Source organism: Hemibagrus wyckioides, linkage group LG06, assembly GCF_019097595.1.
Source record: "Hemibagrus wyckioides isolate EC202008001 linkage group LG06, SWU_Hwy_1.0, whole genome shotgun sequence".
In the NCBI taxonomy this organism is placed as follows: Eukaryota; Metazoa; Chordata; class Actinopteri; order Siluriformes; family Bagridae; genus Hemibagrus; species Hemibagrus wyckioides.
Window position 1 is genome coordinate 20,418,219 of NC_080715.1, and position 16,793 is coordinate 20,435,011.

The 16,793-nt window shown below is 36.3% G+C and overlaps 1 protein-coding gene across 5 annotated transcripts in view; it reads left to right on the forward strand.

The window, feature by feature from the left end:
• lrp1bb (low density lipoprotein receptor-related protein 1Bb) overlaps positions 1-16,793 on the forward strand; it is a 271,908-nt gene that overhangs the window by 213,935 nt on the left and 41,180 nt on the right. For all 5 annotated transcript variants that reach the window (XM_058392915.1, XM_058392917.1, XM_058392919.1 and 2 more), the window contains 10 exons: positions 579-728; positions 1,314-1,436; positions 4,519-4,638; positions 5,180-5,308; positions 5,439-5,561; positions 7,037-7,177; positions 7,528-7,715; positions 10,149-10,332; positions 11,037-11,122; positions 14,733-14,855. In XM_058392915.1, coding sequence (XP_058248898.1) covers positions 579-728; positions 1,314-1,436; positions 4,519-4,638; positions 5,180-5,308; positions 5,439-5,561; positions 7,037-7,177; positions 7,528-7,715; positions 10,149-10,332; positions 11,037-11,122; positions 14,733-14,855 — 1,367 coding nt within the window. The remainder of the gene's footprint in view (positions 1-578; positions 729-1,313; positions 1,437-4,518; positions 4,639-5,179; positions 5,309-5,438; positions 5,562-7,036; positions 7,178-7,527; positions 7,716-10,148; positions 10,333-11,036; positions 11,123-14,732; positions 14,856-16,793) is intronic.

The following is a 16,793-nucleotide window of genomic DNA, read 5'->3' on the forward strand; positions in this document are numbered from 1 at the left end:
TCCAACAACTATTCACCCTATATCAGTGGCAATGTAAATGCTTTAAATTTACAGCTGTGATGTTTTTTTTTTTAGATTTTCAGATCTGAAGTGCAGCATGTTAATTAGATAAAGATCTCACGCTCTGGGATTTAATTCTGCTGTGATATATTGCACTGTATTTCACACAAAAAAAAAACATGGTGAATAACGAAACAAACAGCAGACTTGCATTTTGCAGTGGAAAAAATCTTTAAACAAACAGGTAGACTTGATTAGTATCTGCATGTATTGCCCCTTAAGCATTAATTACTTTTATAAAAGTAAAAACTTGGGGGACATAATGGAATTGTGTAAATGCAGATTGTGATTTGTAATATATCCCGTTGGATTTTTTCAATATTTCTAATTAAATGTTAGCACTTTATAAATGTTTTCTACATGTAAAATAGTTACAGATGTTGCTTGTTGCTTGTTACTGGCAGTATCAATAGCAGTATATGTTATTGTTAAGTTTGTGTTGTGTGTTTAGAGACCTTAGAGAAGTGTGACCATTGGTTGGTAAGAATTTTTTTTAACAAATTGCACTACATCCTCAGGCAGCACCGATTGCTCCGAGTTCTACAAAATGGGGGTCGCAGAAAAGGGTTTCATCAGTTGCAATTCCACATCCTTGTGTATTCATCCTTCCTGGGTGTGCGATGGAGCCAATGACTGCGGGGATTATGCAGATGAGATGAACTGTCAGGGTAATTCTTTCCTCTCTGTGCTCTACAGCTTGAGTAAGTCAGGTTCTATTAAAACCAAATTAATTTTGTCAAAACACTGTTTATGAGGAGTGTAATGAAGCAGAGACAAGCCCCTGTCTTTCTCGTCACGCTTCAGCAATCACCAAAGGTGCTTAAAGGGGTGAATAATGTCTGGTAATTGTCACTGCTCACCAAGGGCAGGAGGATTCGAAACACTTTCCTAGTATTTTCTTTAGATTTACTGAGACACAGATGACGTAACAGTGAGTTTAGAGTTTATTGTCTGTCAGTCACATTAAAATAAGAAGGTGAAGAAGAAGATAGAGCTAAATAGGAGTTGATCAGTTCCTGTAGTGATACAATAAATAGCATTCTTTTAATATGGATAAGATATACCTCCAGACAGGATTGTTCATGTATTTGGCTGCAAATGAAAAACAGCTGGTGTTTCATTAAGTTTTTTCAATGAGGCATCTACCAAGGGAGAGATAATGACCAGAACAACCACTGAACATCCCATATGGCAAAGCAAACCAATCTTTATGGCTCACTCTCATAACCAAGTTTTGTGTTGGGATATTCCAGTATCCCATGGGCCCCGGTGTGACGAGGGCCACTTCGCCTGCCCCAGTGGGAACTGCATCTCCAGCGTCTGGCTCTGCGATGGCCAGAAGGACTGTGAGGATGGAGCTGATGAGTTCCAGTGTGGTAAGCATGGCATATTTCTTCACCTGGATCCTGTCAAAGTTTGATTTCTGATGTGGACAGAGAGATTAGTGTCCATCTACTGAGAACAACTTTGATTGCAAAACTTTTCAAGTTTTCCCAGAATATTTAGGAACTAAACCCTGTTTAGTTTCTCTGACTATAGTGTTCACATAAATTACAAAGCAAACCAATTTTTGCACTTTCATGTAGGTGCTGTTTGTTTATGCAGGTGACAACACAGCAGTTGCACTTGGGATAAACCAAAACAACAAGATTGTCTCAGTCTGGTTCCAGGGTAGTGGTAAAATTTAAGATGCATTGGCCACTACTGTCATTAAGTCAATAATCAATTACTCAGGGAACAGAGCACCTTTCCTAATTTGTGAATAAATGAATGAATGAATCAATAAATAAATCTATTTATTTATTGTTTAGGCAGAACCTGGAACTTCTGTTCACATCACAATGATAAATCAGGCAGTTGATTTAAACTGGTATAACTTTGAGGAAATAACTGTACTCTTTTTTCGCTGTCCAACATCCTCTCTAGACACTTAAAGAAACAGAGAAAGGTCAGCTATGGAGCAGAACCCCAGTTCAAGTATATTGCTCAAGGGCAAAACAGTGGAAAGTTGAATTAAAATTTTGACAGCGGTAATCCTCCAACTGCCAGCTCTCAGCTACCTCTTTCAGATGCTGGGGTTCTAGCCCTTACTGCACCATACCTTACTTCATCACACCCCACAATAATATTTTAGCTTTAATGTTATGTAGAAGAGGCCAAGGTTGTATAGTGGTTAGCATGTTTGCCTCATACCTGTAGGGATGGAGGGGTTGATTCCTGGCTCTGCTCTGGCTATTATGTATTCCCCATGCTTCAGGGGTTTCCTCTGGCTACTCCAGCTTTTTCCCCAGACCAAAGACATGCAATATAGGTGGTTTGGCATGTCTAAATTGTCCATAGTGTATGAATGGATGTCTGAGTGTGTATGCATTTCCAGAGTGTCCATGCCATTTTCCCTGAGATATTCTCCAGGTATGACCCTGTGTAGAATAATGGATGGATGTTACATAGAAATAGTGTGTTGCAGACATTTGTCCACAAGTAAAGCCCTTAGGAGAAATCTGGAGAGCACTTGTATTCTCTTGTAAAATGCTTGCAGCTAGCAGAATTAGTTGTTTTCTGAAAAAGCCCAAGAATATGCCTCCCCCCTCCTAAACACTGAAAGTTTAAATGCTGAGGTAAACACCTCAGAAACTCAGATTTACACAAATTATCACATAATTAAATTACTCGAAATGTTTGTTGTAGTGAAATGTACTTGAGATTTTGTGGGCATCCTGTTTAAGCTGTTGTCACAAAGATGCAGACACACAGTTATATTGTATATTTGCTGCAGCATTACAATTTACCTTCACTGAAACTAAGGAACCCAAACATGAACCAGCATGACAATGCCCTTGTGCACAAAGCAAGGTCTATGGAGACATGGCTTTCCAGGTTGATGTGGAAGAATTCAAGTGGTCTTTACAAAGCAATGATCTCAATCCCACTGAACACTTTATGTTATTACACATGCGCAGTCAAAGGTTGTTGATGCACAAAGGTGTTTCTTTTTTCTTCATAGGCTTCAAAACTGTAAAATAAGACATCTTGACATCTTGACAGCTTTTTTCAGCGTGCTTTATGACAAGCTCTCTTTCCTGCTTTACCAGCCACCTGCTAAGCACCTCTTGGCTGCTGTATAAAAATCCTTTAGATATTTTTATTTACATGTTTACAAAGCATTTAATTAATCAAATGAACTCTTAAATTGTTACATGTACAGATGAGATAAAACTCACATTCGTAGGTTATGATCTTTGTCATATATATATATATATATATATATATATATATATATATATATATATATATATATATATATATATATATATATATACAGTTCTGGATGGACAAAATTAAGAGACCACTCCAGTTTCTTGTTGTATGTTTTTTTCTTCCAGGTGCATGTATTGAACAGATGAACAGTTTTGTTTCATTTTTTGTGAACTGCTGACAATACTTCTCCTAAATTCAAAATATAACTATTGTTATTTAGAGTGTATATTTAAAGGAAATGACAACACATCAAAATAACCCAAGATCATGTAGTATTTGCAGAGCTTTAATAACTCAAACAAAAGAAAATGCAAATAATTTTTAAACAAATTGTGTTAATGCTTTGGCTAAATAACATTAAGAAATCAGTATTTGGTGGAATAACCGTGATTTGCATGTGTTTTGGCTCCATGCTCTCCACCAGTTTTTCACATTGCTGTTGGGGAACTTTATACCACTCTTTTTGCAAAAAAGCAAACAGCTCAGCTTTGCTTGATGGTTTGTGACCATCCATCTTCCTCTTGATGACATTCCAGAGGTTTTCAATAGGGTTCAAATCTGGAGATTGGGCAGTGGTCTCTTATTTTTTCCCACAGCTATATATATATATATATATATATATGTGTGTGTGTGTGTGTGTGTGTGTCTGTGTGTGTGTGTGTGTGCTTTCTTGGAGAATTCTGAATGAGTGCATCAGATCTGAAACATTGGAATATCAAGGGAATTATCTATTGTCAAGCAATGCTGAAGACAGAACCAACTATAAAACAACAATCAGTAATCTGAATCAGGAGAAATAAGGTTTTTGAGGCACTTTTTTGTTGTCCATTTCTGTTGTCTCTAATGCCTTCTTTTAAAGTGGCTTATATTCAAGACTATCTCTTAATCATGGTTTTTAAAGGGCTTGTGCAATTTGTGGTTGAGTTCTGCAAAAATCTTTAGTTTTTTAGCATTTAGGATTAAAATAAAGTGCATTTAGATAACGTTATTTCCAGCACAATACTGTTTTTGCTGTTCATCCTTGTTACCAATGCTGTAAATATAAATAAGCTGCAATTTCTCTTTTATTCAGTGGTGCATTCATGTATTTCAAGTTCAAGAGTCTATGAAATGCCAGAAAAAAACACACACTAGAAGAACAGTTAACTGTTTCAGTTGTCTCTTTCGTCTTTTATCCACTGTTTCTTTTGTCGTTGATAGATTCCTCCTGTCTCTGGAACCAATTTGCCTGTTCCAAGAACAAGTGTATAGCCAAGCAGTGGCTGTGTGATGGAGAGGACGACTGTGGGGATGGAGTGGATGAAAGTGATGATCTCTGTGGTACGCACTATAACACATATATGTATGTACTACCGCAGGAGTGTCCAATCTTATCCCCAAAGGGCTGGTGATTGTGCAGGTTTCATTCCAATCAATCAGGGGCCACACCTGATTCCACCTTTTTAATCAGTTGATCTTGGGTTTCAATAAACTCAGGTGTGGCTTTTGCTTGGTTGGAATGAAAACTTGCACCATATGGGCCTTTCCGGATTAAATTCCCATCTATAGGAGAAAAGAATAGTGAAAATGAGATGCAACCATTTTGATTAATCTGGTAATAGAAAATCTTGTGATCTTGAGCATATTAATACATTTTAGTCATAAACAATATTTTAATTGGATTGTCATGAAATATCAGAGAGATATTAACAGAACTGCCTAAAGCCAGGCAAATGCAATTATAGGAGTGAACAATTTTCCAAGTAGTCGGATAAACATTTCTTAACTTTTTATTAATTTCGGGATTTTTGTTGAAGCACTAATGATATGCATGCAAACCTTCTTGCCCATAGCTTTACTAACATAGTTCATTTGTGCACAGGCTCTGTGACATGTGGCCCCGGATTGTTCAGTTGTTCAGGGTCTTACGCTTGTGTGCCCAAGCGCTGGCTCTGTGATGGAGAAAGGGATTGTCCTGATGGCAGTGATGAATTGGCAGCTGCTGGCTGTGGTATTTATTTATTTGTTTATTCATTTATTCAGTATTCAGGTGTAGGGATAAATGCAATCATATATTTATTTCTATCATATATAGTAATTAACTGTAGCAACTAATTGTATCACCTGGTTTCTGCTCGCAGCACCTAATAATACATGTGATGAGAATGCCTTCAGATGCCTTAACAAGGCCTGCATCCCCAAACGCTTTGTGTGTGATCATGACAACGATTGTGGTGATGGATCAGATGAGTCAGTAGAATGTGGTGAGTGATAACTTTTAACTTTTCTTTGGCTTTATTGCATATCCATCTGTCAAGAAATTCTTCTATTTGTTATGCTAATAATAATAATAATAATAATAATAATAATACACACATATACATGCATAGTTGAGATGTATTTATATGATGACAGAATTTGTATGAAAATATGCTAAAACAAAACAGTTAAAAAATTTTAAATAAAAAGGTAAAATGGCCTTTCAAGAAATCGAAAGAAAGAAGATTCGTGTTTTGTTGGATTTGGTCTCACAATGTTGAAATCCAAATTTCATGTAAAAATATGCAATTTATAAGGGAAGTAGCAAAATGTCATTTAAAAAATAATTAAAAGAAGAAAAAAAAAACAGAATGGCAAAAATATATTATTATTATTATTAGTAGTAGTAGTAGTAGTATATGTATTCGTGTATATTTTCTTTCTTTCTATGATTACACTGAAAATAGAGAGAAACAGGTCACTTTAGTTTTCTGTATAAGAAAAAAATCCTAATCAAACACACGACCACAACAATTTAATGACAAACACAGTTTTGTTTAAAGGCCAAGAGTAGCACTAAAACTATTAATGTATTAATTAAAAAGTTAATATAACATGTGAACCAAACATTCTGCTCTGAGCTGTATGTATAGAATGTGTGCTTTTAGCGCTTTACTGAAATAATTAAGCAAATTAAAAACAAAAGAAGAAAAGTAATTAATTCTTCTAGAGTATATAGTGATTCGCTGGTTGAGTTGGGGTTTGTACTAAGGCCATGGCATAAGTGACATTTCCCAGGCAATTTTCTCACTCAGATACTATTACTCAAATAAATGTAAGTGTTTAAGAAAATTTTCATAGAGGTAAAAGAGTCCTGACTCAGACCCAGTGCACTGCAAAAGCAGATCCTTTCAACTTACAAAGTTGCCAGAGGCTTTCATGGTATTATATTTAGCATCTACAGTTAATCCATTTATACACATTTATAATCCATTTTCTAGTTTGTGAGTTATAGAGAATTCCAGGCACATATCTGTGTTATTCTGAAGTATTTCATCAGGTCATTCTGATGAAATGAGTCTCGATGCTGAAAGCAGATTTGTCTGTCGTCTTTAGAAATAAAGAAAAATCTAAATAAAGAAAAAAAAAATGCAAAGCATGCTTTAATTAAACACTTCTCTTGTTCTGAGGAACACCATTTTTGTTCTGTGTGAAATAAGTAATATTTCACATTATATCAGTACATCAGACTCAGTTTCAGTATCAGTAGAGGCAGAATGTAGGGATATCGGCACAGCAAGGATTTTCAAGAAATTCTTCTATTTTTTTTTATTTATTTTTTTTTATGAAGCTTCAGTTACTGCGCCTGATTTTGTTTTTAGCCATTATGTTAACAGCAGAACGGATTTGTTTTTTCTGAAGTATTTAAACAGTGGTGTGAATGTGAGTCAGCAGGCTAACAGTGAAATCTCTCCTGCAGCGTATCGCTCATGTGGGCCAGACGAGTTCCGCTGCGCTGATGGCCGTTGCTTACTCAGTGCACAGTGGGAGTGTGATGGTTACCCAGACTGTCCAGACCACTCAGACGAGCTCCCCCACAATCTCAAATGCCTGGCAGCCGGTAAAAAGCTCGCAGAGTGCTGATGAAATGTGTTTGACTGATGGACATGGGGTTTACTGAATATCTAAGGGAATACAAATGGCAGTGGGAACAGTGTACATTAAAGCAAGAGCTTGAAGAGAAATAAGACTGACCTGAGGGATGGCATGTTTTTCGCTGAATGCACCTCGAGTCTGTAGAAAGCCTTTGAGCTTATTGGCACTTGCAATACGTGCAAAATAGCATGTGGCTTTCTGCTGTTTTTGCTTTTTATGGCAAAGTAGAAAACATTATTTAGTTCAATTTATGTTTTTTTCAAAAAGCATTTGGGTTTCAGGGAGGCCTGTTTCCTTTTCTTGCTATTCTTCCAGAGAGCCTTTGCAACGGCTCCTTTTTTATGTGCTCCAATGGACGATGTATATCTGAGACAAGCCTCTGTGACCAGAAAGATGACTGTGGCGACCGCTCAGATGAGAAAAACTGCAACGTTAATGAGTGCCTCAATCGACGTGTCAGTGGCTGTACTCAGGACTGCCAGGACTTACTGGTGGGATACAAGGTTGGTTAACAGTCACATTAAGGGTTAATGGCCATTCACGATGACATGACTTCCACTCATTGTCTCTGGGACTAGAATGTGCTGTAGAATAAAACATCTCCTGTATGTAATATATATGCAAATGTCACTAAAGACTGTCACTTATTAGCAGCATTTTTTTCACATATGGTTGCCTTAATTGACTTTAATTGATAATTACAAGTCACTGTGCCACTGTGTTTTTCACAGGCCACCAAAGTGTTTTTTTTTCTTCTTTCTCATTTAAACATCAGCTATAAACAATCCATCAGCATTTGTTAAATAACAACACATATGAATGCTTGCAAACCGCTACCAGTATAAATAAGTTAATATAGCATTAGAAGAGCATTTGAGCAAAATGTCTCATTTCTACACATAATACAGTACCATCATAGCCACAAAATTATGGGAAATGTTAGAGTAGTAAATTGTCTGCAGCAATGTAGCATCAGAAAGTATTGACATTTCAATACATCAGTCCTTTTTTTTTTCTTTTTTTTTTAAATATCAATAATAACAAGAAATGTAGTTGTACAAGACTGCATAAAGGTCCTCATTGTAACTCTCAGTGTGCTAATGTGAAAGATAATAATGATAATAATAATAATAATAATAATAATGGAAAAGTGTGATATAAAGAATTTTAAAAAATGTGAATGATGATAGAAGAGAAAAAACAGCTCATCTTGTTCTGACAGTAAAATCTAACCATTGTGTTTATTCAGCATTCAGCTATTCACAAGCTGCCTCCTCGCACATTTTTTTTCCATCAGTCGATTCATTTGTTTGTTTTTCATTTACTTGTTTGACTACCTGGTTGGTTGGTTGGTTGGTTTTTCATTTGTTTGTTTTTCATTTACTTGTTTGACTACCTGGTTGGTTGGTTGGTTGGTTGGTTTTGCGTAACTGGCATGATAAGTGATAATGTCCCCTAGGGGACTAGCTATGGGGCTGTTATTTACTTATTTTGCATATCTAGTTTCAGAACTAACTTTTTAACTTAAAATGTCTGAAGTGTTTTCCAAAAAATTAGAGTGATGAATATTCACTGTGAATAATTGCTTCAGGCAGCAGGTCTGGCACTGATGATTTAACATTTGAATGGAAGTGAGGTTAGGCTTAAACAGAATGTAAGGGTTTTGGCTTTGTCTCAGTACATTTGTCTCCATATGTGGTGGATGAAGCAGCTGTACACACCACATGTGCTATGTATTTACCCACTTTTCAGGTGTCAGGTTCTATTTTTCACCCTGGTCTATACATAACCTTAATTACATGTTTAATGCATGTTTAATGAACATACACATCAGTTTAGCATTCAGCATCTTTTTGCATTCATCCTTGTTTCTTGTGCTTTTGTTTGAGTATTTCTCTAAACTTTGTCCTGACTCATCATCTATTCTGCATAAATACGTTCCATTCAAGATCATCTGCACCCAGAATAAAGCCTATTGATGAAAAGCCTCAATATCTAGGCTGAAAATCATTTCCATTTTAGATTCCCTACCTGTAGTAGTCTGAGAATAAGGATGTGTCTAGCTGACTATACAAAGATAAGCCCAGGCTTGAAGAGGCTGTCAGGTTCCTTTAATATGGCTATGATCACTCAGTCCTATGATTGACAGTTTCTAAAAGGCGGATAGGCTGCCTGGTTCATACCAAAGTCACAAATGTCCTCTCCACATGACCTTTGGCAATCAGTGCTGTCAGTGTGGACCAGCTATTGGTCTGAGGCAAAACTCTGTCCAATATCTCCTTCTCAGAATCAATAAAGGGTTTATTGAAACACAACAAATGCCAGAGGACACATAGGTGATGACCTTTGTCTTCAACTGGGGAGGTATAAATATAAGGCTCTGCACTAAGCTCGATAAGCTGAGCACAGAGTGGAGGAGAATCAGGAGAAATACAGTAACTGAGTCAGCCAAAAGTCTAGAGAGATTTATTGCTCTGTTGCTCAAATAATTTTCCTTCCATGAAAATTGCAGTAGTATCCAATGGATGCAATAATATATATATATATATATATATATATATATATATATATATATATATATATATATGCATATTCTAAATATGGGTTGCTCTGAAAAATGGAGAAAAAAAACTTTTACGCTTCACATCCAGAGTTTACTGCATTACTGTACATTTCCCCCATAACTAAACACTGCATTATTATTTCTGTATTACTTGAAAGTTTCTCTAAGAGTATTCTCCCTCACTAATACATTTAGATTTTTTTAGCTTCTGGAAAGAAAATAACTGTTGGCAATTTTTGCTGGGTGTAGTGCAATAATGGCACACTTTATGTGCTTTCAGGGAAGCAATCGTAATTCATTTTTTTTGCAATTTGATAGCTTAAAGGTGCAAACCATTTGAATTGCTTTCCATCATTTTTGTCCATGTGTCTAGTGTAAGTGCTGGCCAGGATTTCACCTGAAGAATGATGGGAAAAGCTGTGTTGACATTGATGAATGCTCCACCACTCTCCCCTGCAGTCAAACCTGCATTAACACTTACGGTTCTTACAAGTGTTTGTGTGTGGATGGTTACGAAGCCTCAAAACACAACCCTAACAGCTGCAGGTCTCTCTCTGGTAATTACATCTATTATTCTATACATCATGTGGCTATGCTGAAAAAAATGTTTGACGTTTTGGTTTGTAGATTTTTATTTCTGGAATCACTGAGGCGTAAAAATAAAGAGGTTACACATAAGGAAATTACATAACAGGAAAATATATAACGTTTTATACCACAGCGCTTTGGTAACGATTACAATTTATTAATACATCATGCCTTTTATATTTATAGTTACATTTATACTCAACCTCTATTTTTTTCTGTTTCTTGATCTTAGCAAATAATAAAAAAAAATCACAGGTTGTTGTGTTACAGAGAAACCTCAAGGAGACTTTCCTGTTGCTATAAACATACTGACCATTACAAAGCCTTGAACCTGAAACCTGAAAATCGTTCCAGAACTATGCAGTTAAAGAAAGCTTCACTATATCATAACACTTTATTAACACATTTTAAAATATTTTTATTATTAGCTTTAGAACATGTGGAGCATTCACATAATGCAAGGACTTTAATACTATACATTAAAGTGTTACTATAGAAACAGTTGTGTTACTATAGAAACAATGAAGAGCAAAATACTACTGTATAAATCTGTGATTAGAATCAGAGCTGTCCTGGTAGAAAATGAACTAAATTAATTGACCAGACAGATTTCATTGGTAATATTAAAATTCATAAAACGGTGTTCTTTACATTTTTGTCTTTTTTTATTCAGCTGAAGAGCCATTTCTTATACTTGCTGATCATCATGAAATCAGGAAGCTAAGTGTTGACGGATCTAATTACACTCTCCTGAAGCAGGTAAACATGTCTTTCTACTTCAGTTCCCACCCCACTTTATTTACTTATTTACTTTACTGCTGTGATCCTTTCTTCACAACTCATTGAAAAAATCCACAGCTAGCTTTAATCTGTCCCACCGAATGTGTTACTATAAATCTTCATGGTGATTCACAGAGCAATCCATGAAAGTGAACTGTTAAAAGCTTAATAGAGTCCCAATTAAGAACCATGGTGATGTGATTGTGATAACAGCAAACTAGCAGTTGTTGGCCCTCTCTTTTGAAAAGACTAATTGAAGTCATTAAACAGTGCACTTTCTGTGGAGCTTCACATTAATAGAGTGAAAACAAATTGCGTGTCCATTGCCTGCCTGCCTGGAGAAATTGTAATCCCTCTGTGGCATGTAGCACACTGTGGATTTTTCTTCTTTCCTAATTTTTCCACTTAATTTTTTCAATTAATATATATTTATTATTAATGATTGTTTTTTTTTATGTTCAACTTGAGTTATTTTTATTTATTTATTTTATTATTTATTTACTACTATTAACTACATTTAGGTCTAGAATAATTGTTCATTTTAAATATTTTACAAATTGCACCAGAAACTGGTATTCATTTCAGTTAAAATTCATGAGATCATTTATAAGCAGTTTGACAAATTATCCCTCTATATCCGAGGCTCTCATTATCAGTCACTTTAATCATTGTTTTGATATAATGAATGGCTGCATGAGTGGCTGTAACCTGGTTGACCTCATAGTTGACAATTACCAGAATTTCACTGGAGGAAGTCTCAGCAGGATTCTCAAGGATGGAAAAATCAGCAGTCCAGGTGTCTGTGATAAGCAGATTTAACATATATAGCTAATATATTGATTTTTTGTGTTCTGTTGCCTGGCAGTAGGTTTAACAGCAGAAAGAAAACTGCCCATTACCCAAAAGACTTGAATTTTTTGCTGGTGTGATGCATCACAATGCTGTAACTATAGCACAAGCTGCTTGTTTTGGATCCCACCGCATGCTGTGCTACACCAAGGCACAAACTGGATTCTGGTGGAATGATTTTCTCTAGGTGTTTTGTTACAGACAATCTTTTCAGAATCTGGAACACACAGAAGATGTGGAATCATTCATGAAACAAAGCAAACTGAAGTTAGACACAAAGCTGTCACATAACTCTCCTATTTACTAAATGCAGTCACGTCACTGTTAAACATGTCAAGCAGCTCACTCTTGAGGACAGATGTAAAAAATTTCTTGAACACTAAACACTAGAGAGAATACTATGGCGTAGCTGTGATGATTTTTCTTTGTCAAGGACAGGATGCGAACATGCTCTGCTGCAGACATTTTTTAAATAAAGGATGATCATCATAAACTTGTTTCCTTTCTATATTAATTTATATAAATTCTCTTATAAAGATACCACATTTTAAATCTTTTTTTTTTTTTAAAAAGGCAAAGAGAACATCAGGCATAACATTATGACCACCTGTCTAATATTGTGTTGGTCCACCCTTTTGTTTCCAAAACAGCCCTGATTCCTGAAGGTGTGCTGTGGTTTCTGGCACCAAGATATTAGCAGCAGATTTTTTAAGTCCTCTAAGTTGTGAGGTGGGGCCTCCATGGATCGGACTTGTTTGTTCAGCACATCCCACAGATGTTCAATTGGATTGAGATCTGGGGAATTTGGAGGCCAAGTCAACACCTCAAACTCATTGTTGTGCTCATCAAACCATTCCTGAACCATTTTTGCTTTGGTGCATTATCCTGCTGAAAGAGGCCACAGCCATCAGAGAATACTGTTTCCATGAAAGGGTGTACATGGTCTGCAACAATGCTTAGGTAGGTGGAACGTCTCAACATCTACATGGATGGCAGGACCTTAGGTTTCCCAGCAGAAGATTGCCCAAAGCATGACACTTCTTCTCATAGTGCATCCTGGTGCCATGTGTTCCCCAGGGAAGTGATGCACACACAATTGCCATCCATGTGATATAAAAGAAAATGTGATTCTTCAGACTAGGCCACCTTCTTCCATTGCTCCGTTGTCCAGTTCTGTTGCTCACTTGCCCATTGTTGGCACTTTTGGCCGTGCACAGGAGTCAGCATGGGCATCCTGACTGGTCTGCAGGTATGCAGCCCCATACGCAAAACTGCGATGCACTGTGTATTCTGACACCTTTCTATCAGAGCCAGCATTAACTTCTTCAGCAATTTGAGCAGCAGTAGCTCGTCTGTTGGATCGGACCACACGGTTCACCACTGTTCCTTCCTTGGACCACTTTTGATAGATACTGACCCCTGCAGACCGGGAACACCCCACAAGAGCTGCAGTTTTGGAGATGCTTTGATCCAGTTGTGTAGCCATCACAATTAGGCTCATGTCAAACTCACTCAAATCCTTATGCTTGCTCATTTTTCCTGCTTCTAACACATCAACATTGAGGACAAAATGTTTACCTGCTGCCTAATATATCCCACCCACTAACAGGTGCCATGATGAGGAGATAATCAGTGTTATTCACTTCACCTGTCAGTGGTCATATTGTTATGCCTGATCAGTGTATATATCAGTCTTGCACATATATATTGGGAACACATCATTGTATACAGTGCCTTTGTATAACTTAAGCAGTACAGTTTCCCTTCACTGGAATGAAAACTTGTTCCTGCATAGCAATGCAAAAACCCTTTTTCTAGTTCAAATGACTTAAAATTAGTCATTTAAAATTCACTTAAAACGAAAAGTAAAATGTGGACTAAACCAGTAAAGGGATGTTCAAAAAGCAGATATGGGTCTGACTGGTCAGGTTTCCACAAACCATTTGGCCATATAGTGTATTATTTTGCTGAAACATGGGGTATGAAAAGGGTTTATAACTGTGTGGACCTCATTTCCTTGCTCAGTTTTAGGTTTTCTCTACTTCCAGCACTCCGATCCAGCTGATAAAAGGCTTTGATAATTAACTGATAAGCAGTTATTTGAGAATATGAAAAACTTCAGATTGCTCTGCTGTACCATTGTTCATATCTTTCCCTTCTAAAATATTTTCCTTCTTACTGTTGAATTATTAATCCCCCTGTACCTCAGACTCTCTTTTGTTTGAGTTCTTGTGCATTGAACATTCTGTATGTTGGTGATCTGATGAAGGTGTCATGTCTGCTTTCACTCTGTACCTGATCTTAGCACCTGTGCTGAGGTATGCAGGGCTGCTTTTCATGACTGACAAGACACTGACGCCAACCTGACAGTAACGGATGTAGCTCAGTATCCTGTTGGAAGGCTCTCTGAACCCTGCTTCAGCACATTCCTCAGGCATCAATCGCACAGCCTGCTGTTCGAAAATCAATGCACTGATTAGATATCAAAGGGATGTATACATGCTGTGTTTCTCATCTACATTCCTGCCAGATTCACTCTGTGAGACTAAAGGAAAAGTGCATATGGAGTGGCTAATTAAGCTCTCCAGCTAATTGAGTAACAGAACAAGGCTGCACGTCTTGCTCTTTTGTGCATTAGAGAAGCTGTGCTGCTTCATTTCGATCATCTGTTGGCTGAACAGCAGAGATTTATTTTGGCTGTGGAAAATAACACATTAATTTTCTCTGTTCTTTTCAAAAGGGTCTCAACAATATTATCAGCTTGGATTTTGACTACAGAAAAGAATTCATCTACTGGGTCGACTCAAGTAGGCCCAGCGGCCGAAGGATCAACAGAATCCGGCTGAATGGTAGTGATCTTAAGGTATGGTTAATATGCTTCATTTTTTCTTAAAGAAGTAGTTTACTGAAAAAGCAATGTAATCTTAATCAGGTCATTTATTTATGTGTTCATTTGTTCATTCTTCCATTCATAATGGATTTCTGCTGATATTCTAGAGAGATCATTTCCTGTGTTACTGGCCCAGTGTCAACATAATTACAATTTCTCTTTTTAGAAATGATCAGCATTTAGCCGGACCATTATCTCTAAAACCATTTGCTTCTCAGGCTGCTGTCTACGGCATACAGTCAACTACAGTATTATGGGTTCTGATGAAGAAACATGACTGTATAAAAGAAACAATGCACACAGCTACATGCCCGTAACTGGTAATAGATATAAAATGCATACACAAAGAACACTGCCATTATGAACAAAGCTAAAATAAAAACATTTGCCAGGGATTTTAAACATGAGCATATTTCACCTCCCAGAGTCAGGAGGATGGTGAAGAAGAGGAAAACAAGAAGCCAAGGATAACAATTGTATAACAGTTGTGTTAATTCTTGGTGTAAAGGTTCCAAAATAACTATCAAACTCTGTGTCCAGAAGAACAAGCTGTTTGCAAATTGATTGATAGATAGAGAGATAGATAGATAGATAGATAGATAGATAGATAGATAGATAGATAGATAGATAGATAGATAGATAGATAGATAGATAGATAGATAGATAGATAGATAGATAGATAGATAGATAGATAGATAGACAGAGAGACAGACAGACATATAATCAGTTCCCAAGGGAAAATTTGGTGTCAGAACAGCCATAACACAAGAGCAACAATGAACCTTTAAAGTGCTCAATAAAAAATATACACAAAAATAACTTTCCAATTACTTAAAAAAATTAGATTTCTGCATGAAATATTTTACAGAGTATCAGGTTTAAAATTGTGTTTTAGACCTGTGTGAAGGGCAGTTGGTTAAGTGTGTATAAAAAAAAAGTACAGTAGTCATAAGGAAAGTAGTAACTAAAGCGGCAGTGTTGGTGTAATAATGTGCCGTGACACTATGTAAAAATTTTGTTATGTAATAAGTAGTGTAATAGTTAGGTATGCAAAATCAGTAGACCATCAGCCATCATCTCCAGTGTTCACATTCTGTAGCTTCCCAACCTTCTTAACTCATTGTTGAGTCAGATAGCTGGAGTCTGTGAAAGCACTATGCTGGGGAAGCAGCTCTGCTGTTTGACTGTATAGCTATAACACTTTAGAAGTATTAGAAACACTGTGTTTCTTTGGAGCCACTGTACATTTAGATCAAGGCCTGTTTCATTTGTAATATACAACAATACAGAATTACAAATATCTGTTATGTTATGTGTCTTTCATTAGTAATAAAAAAAGTTCTGACGTTAATTAAATTAAATCACTTTAACTTTATTGAATTAAATATTCTGGTTTATAGTACAGCATCACACCATCAGTATGTCCTGCAATAAAGGAACTGCACTGAAATAACAGCACCAGCTAGTCTTCTCAGAGCAACAAGACACATACACATACATAAAAAAATAGGAGCAGCCTCTGGTGTCTGTGCGCCAGAGGTCTGGAACACATTACCATTAAGCACCAGGTTCCATCTGACAGTGAGCAGCGTTTTTCTGTTTGCTTGTTTTTTTTTTTTGTTTTTTTTTTGTTTTTGTTTCTTGTTTTTTTTTGCTTTTGTTTGTTTGTTTGTTTGTTTTTTTCACTTTTTATTTTATAGAAGATTTTATTTTGTCTTTAATGGTCTTTGATGGTAGCCCTGCATTACTTATGTTTACATTATTTTTATATTATTTTATTGTATTCATTTTTTATTTTTTTAATGTATTTTTTTGACTACATTTAGGTCACATTGTGAAGCACTTTAAGCTGATTTTCATGAGAAGATTCAACAAATAATTATTTGTTATAAATTTATTATTATTAATATT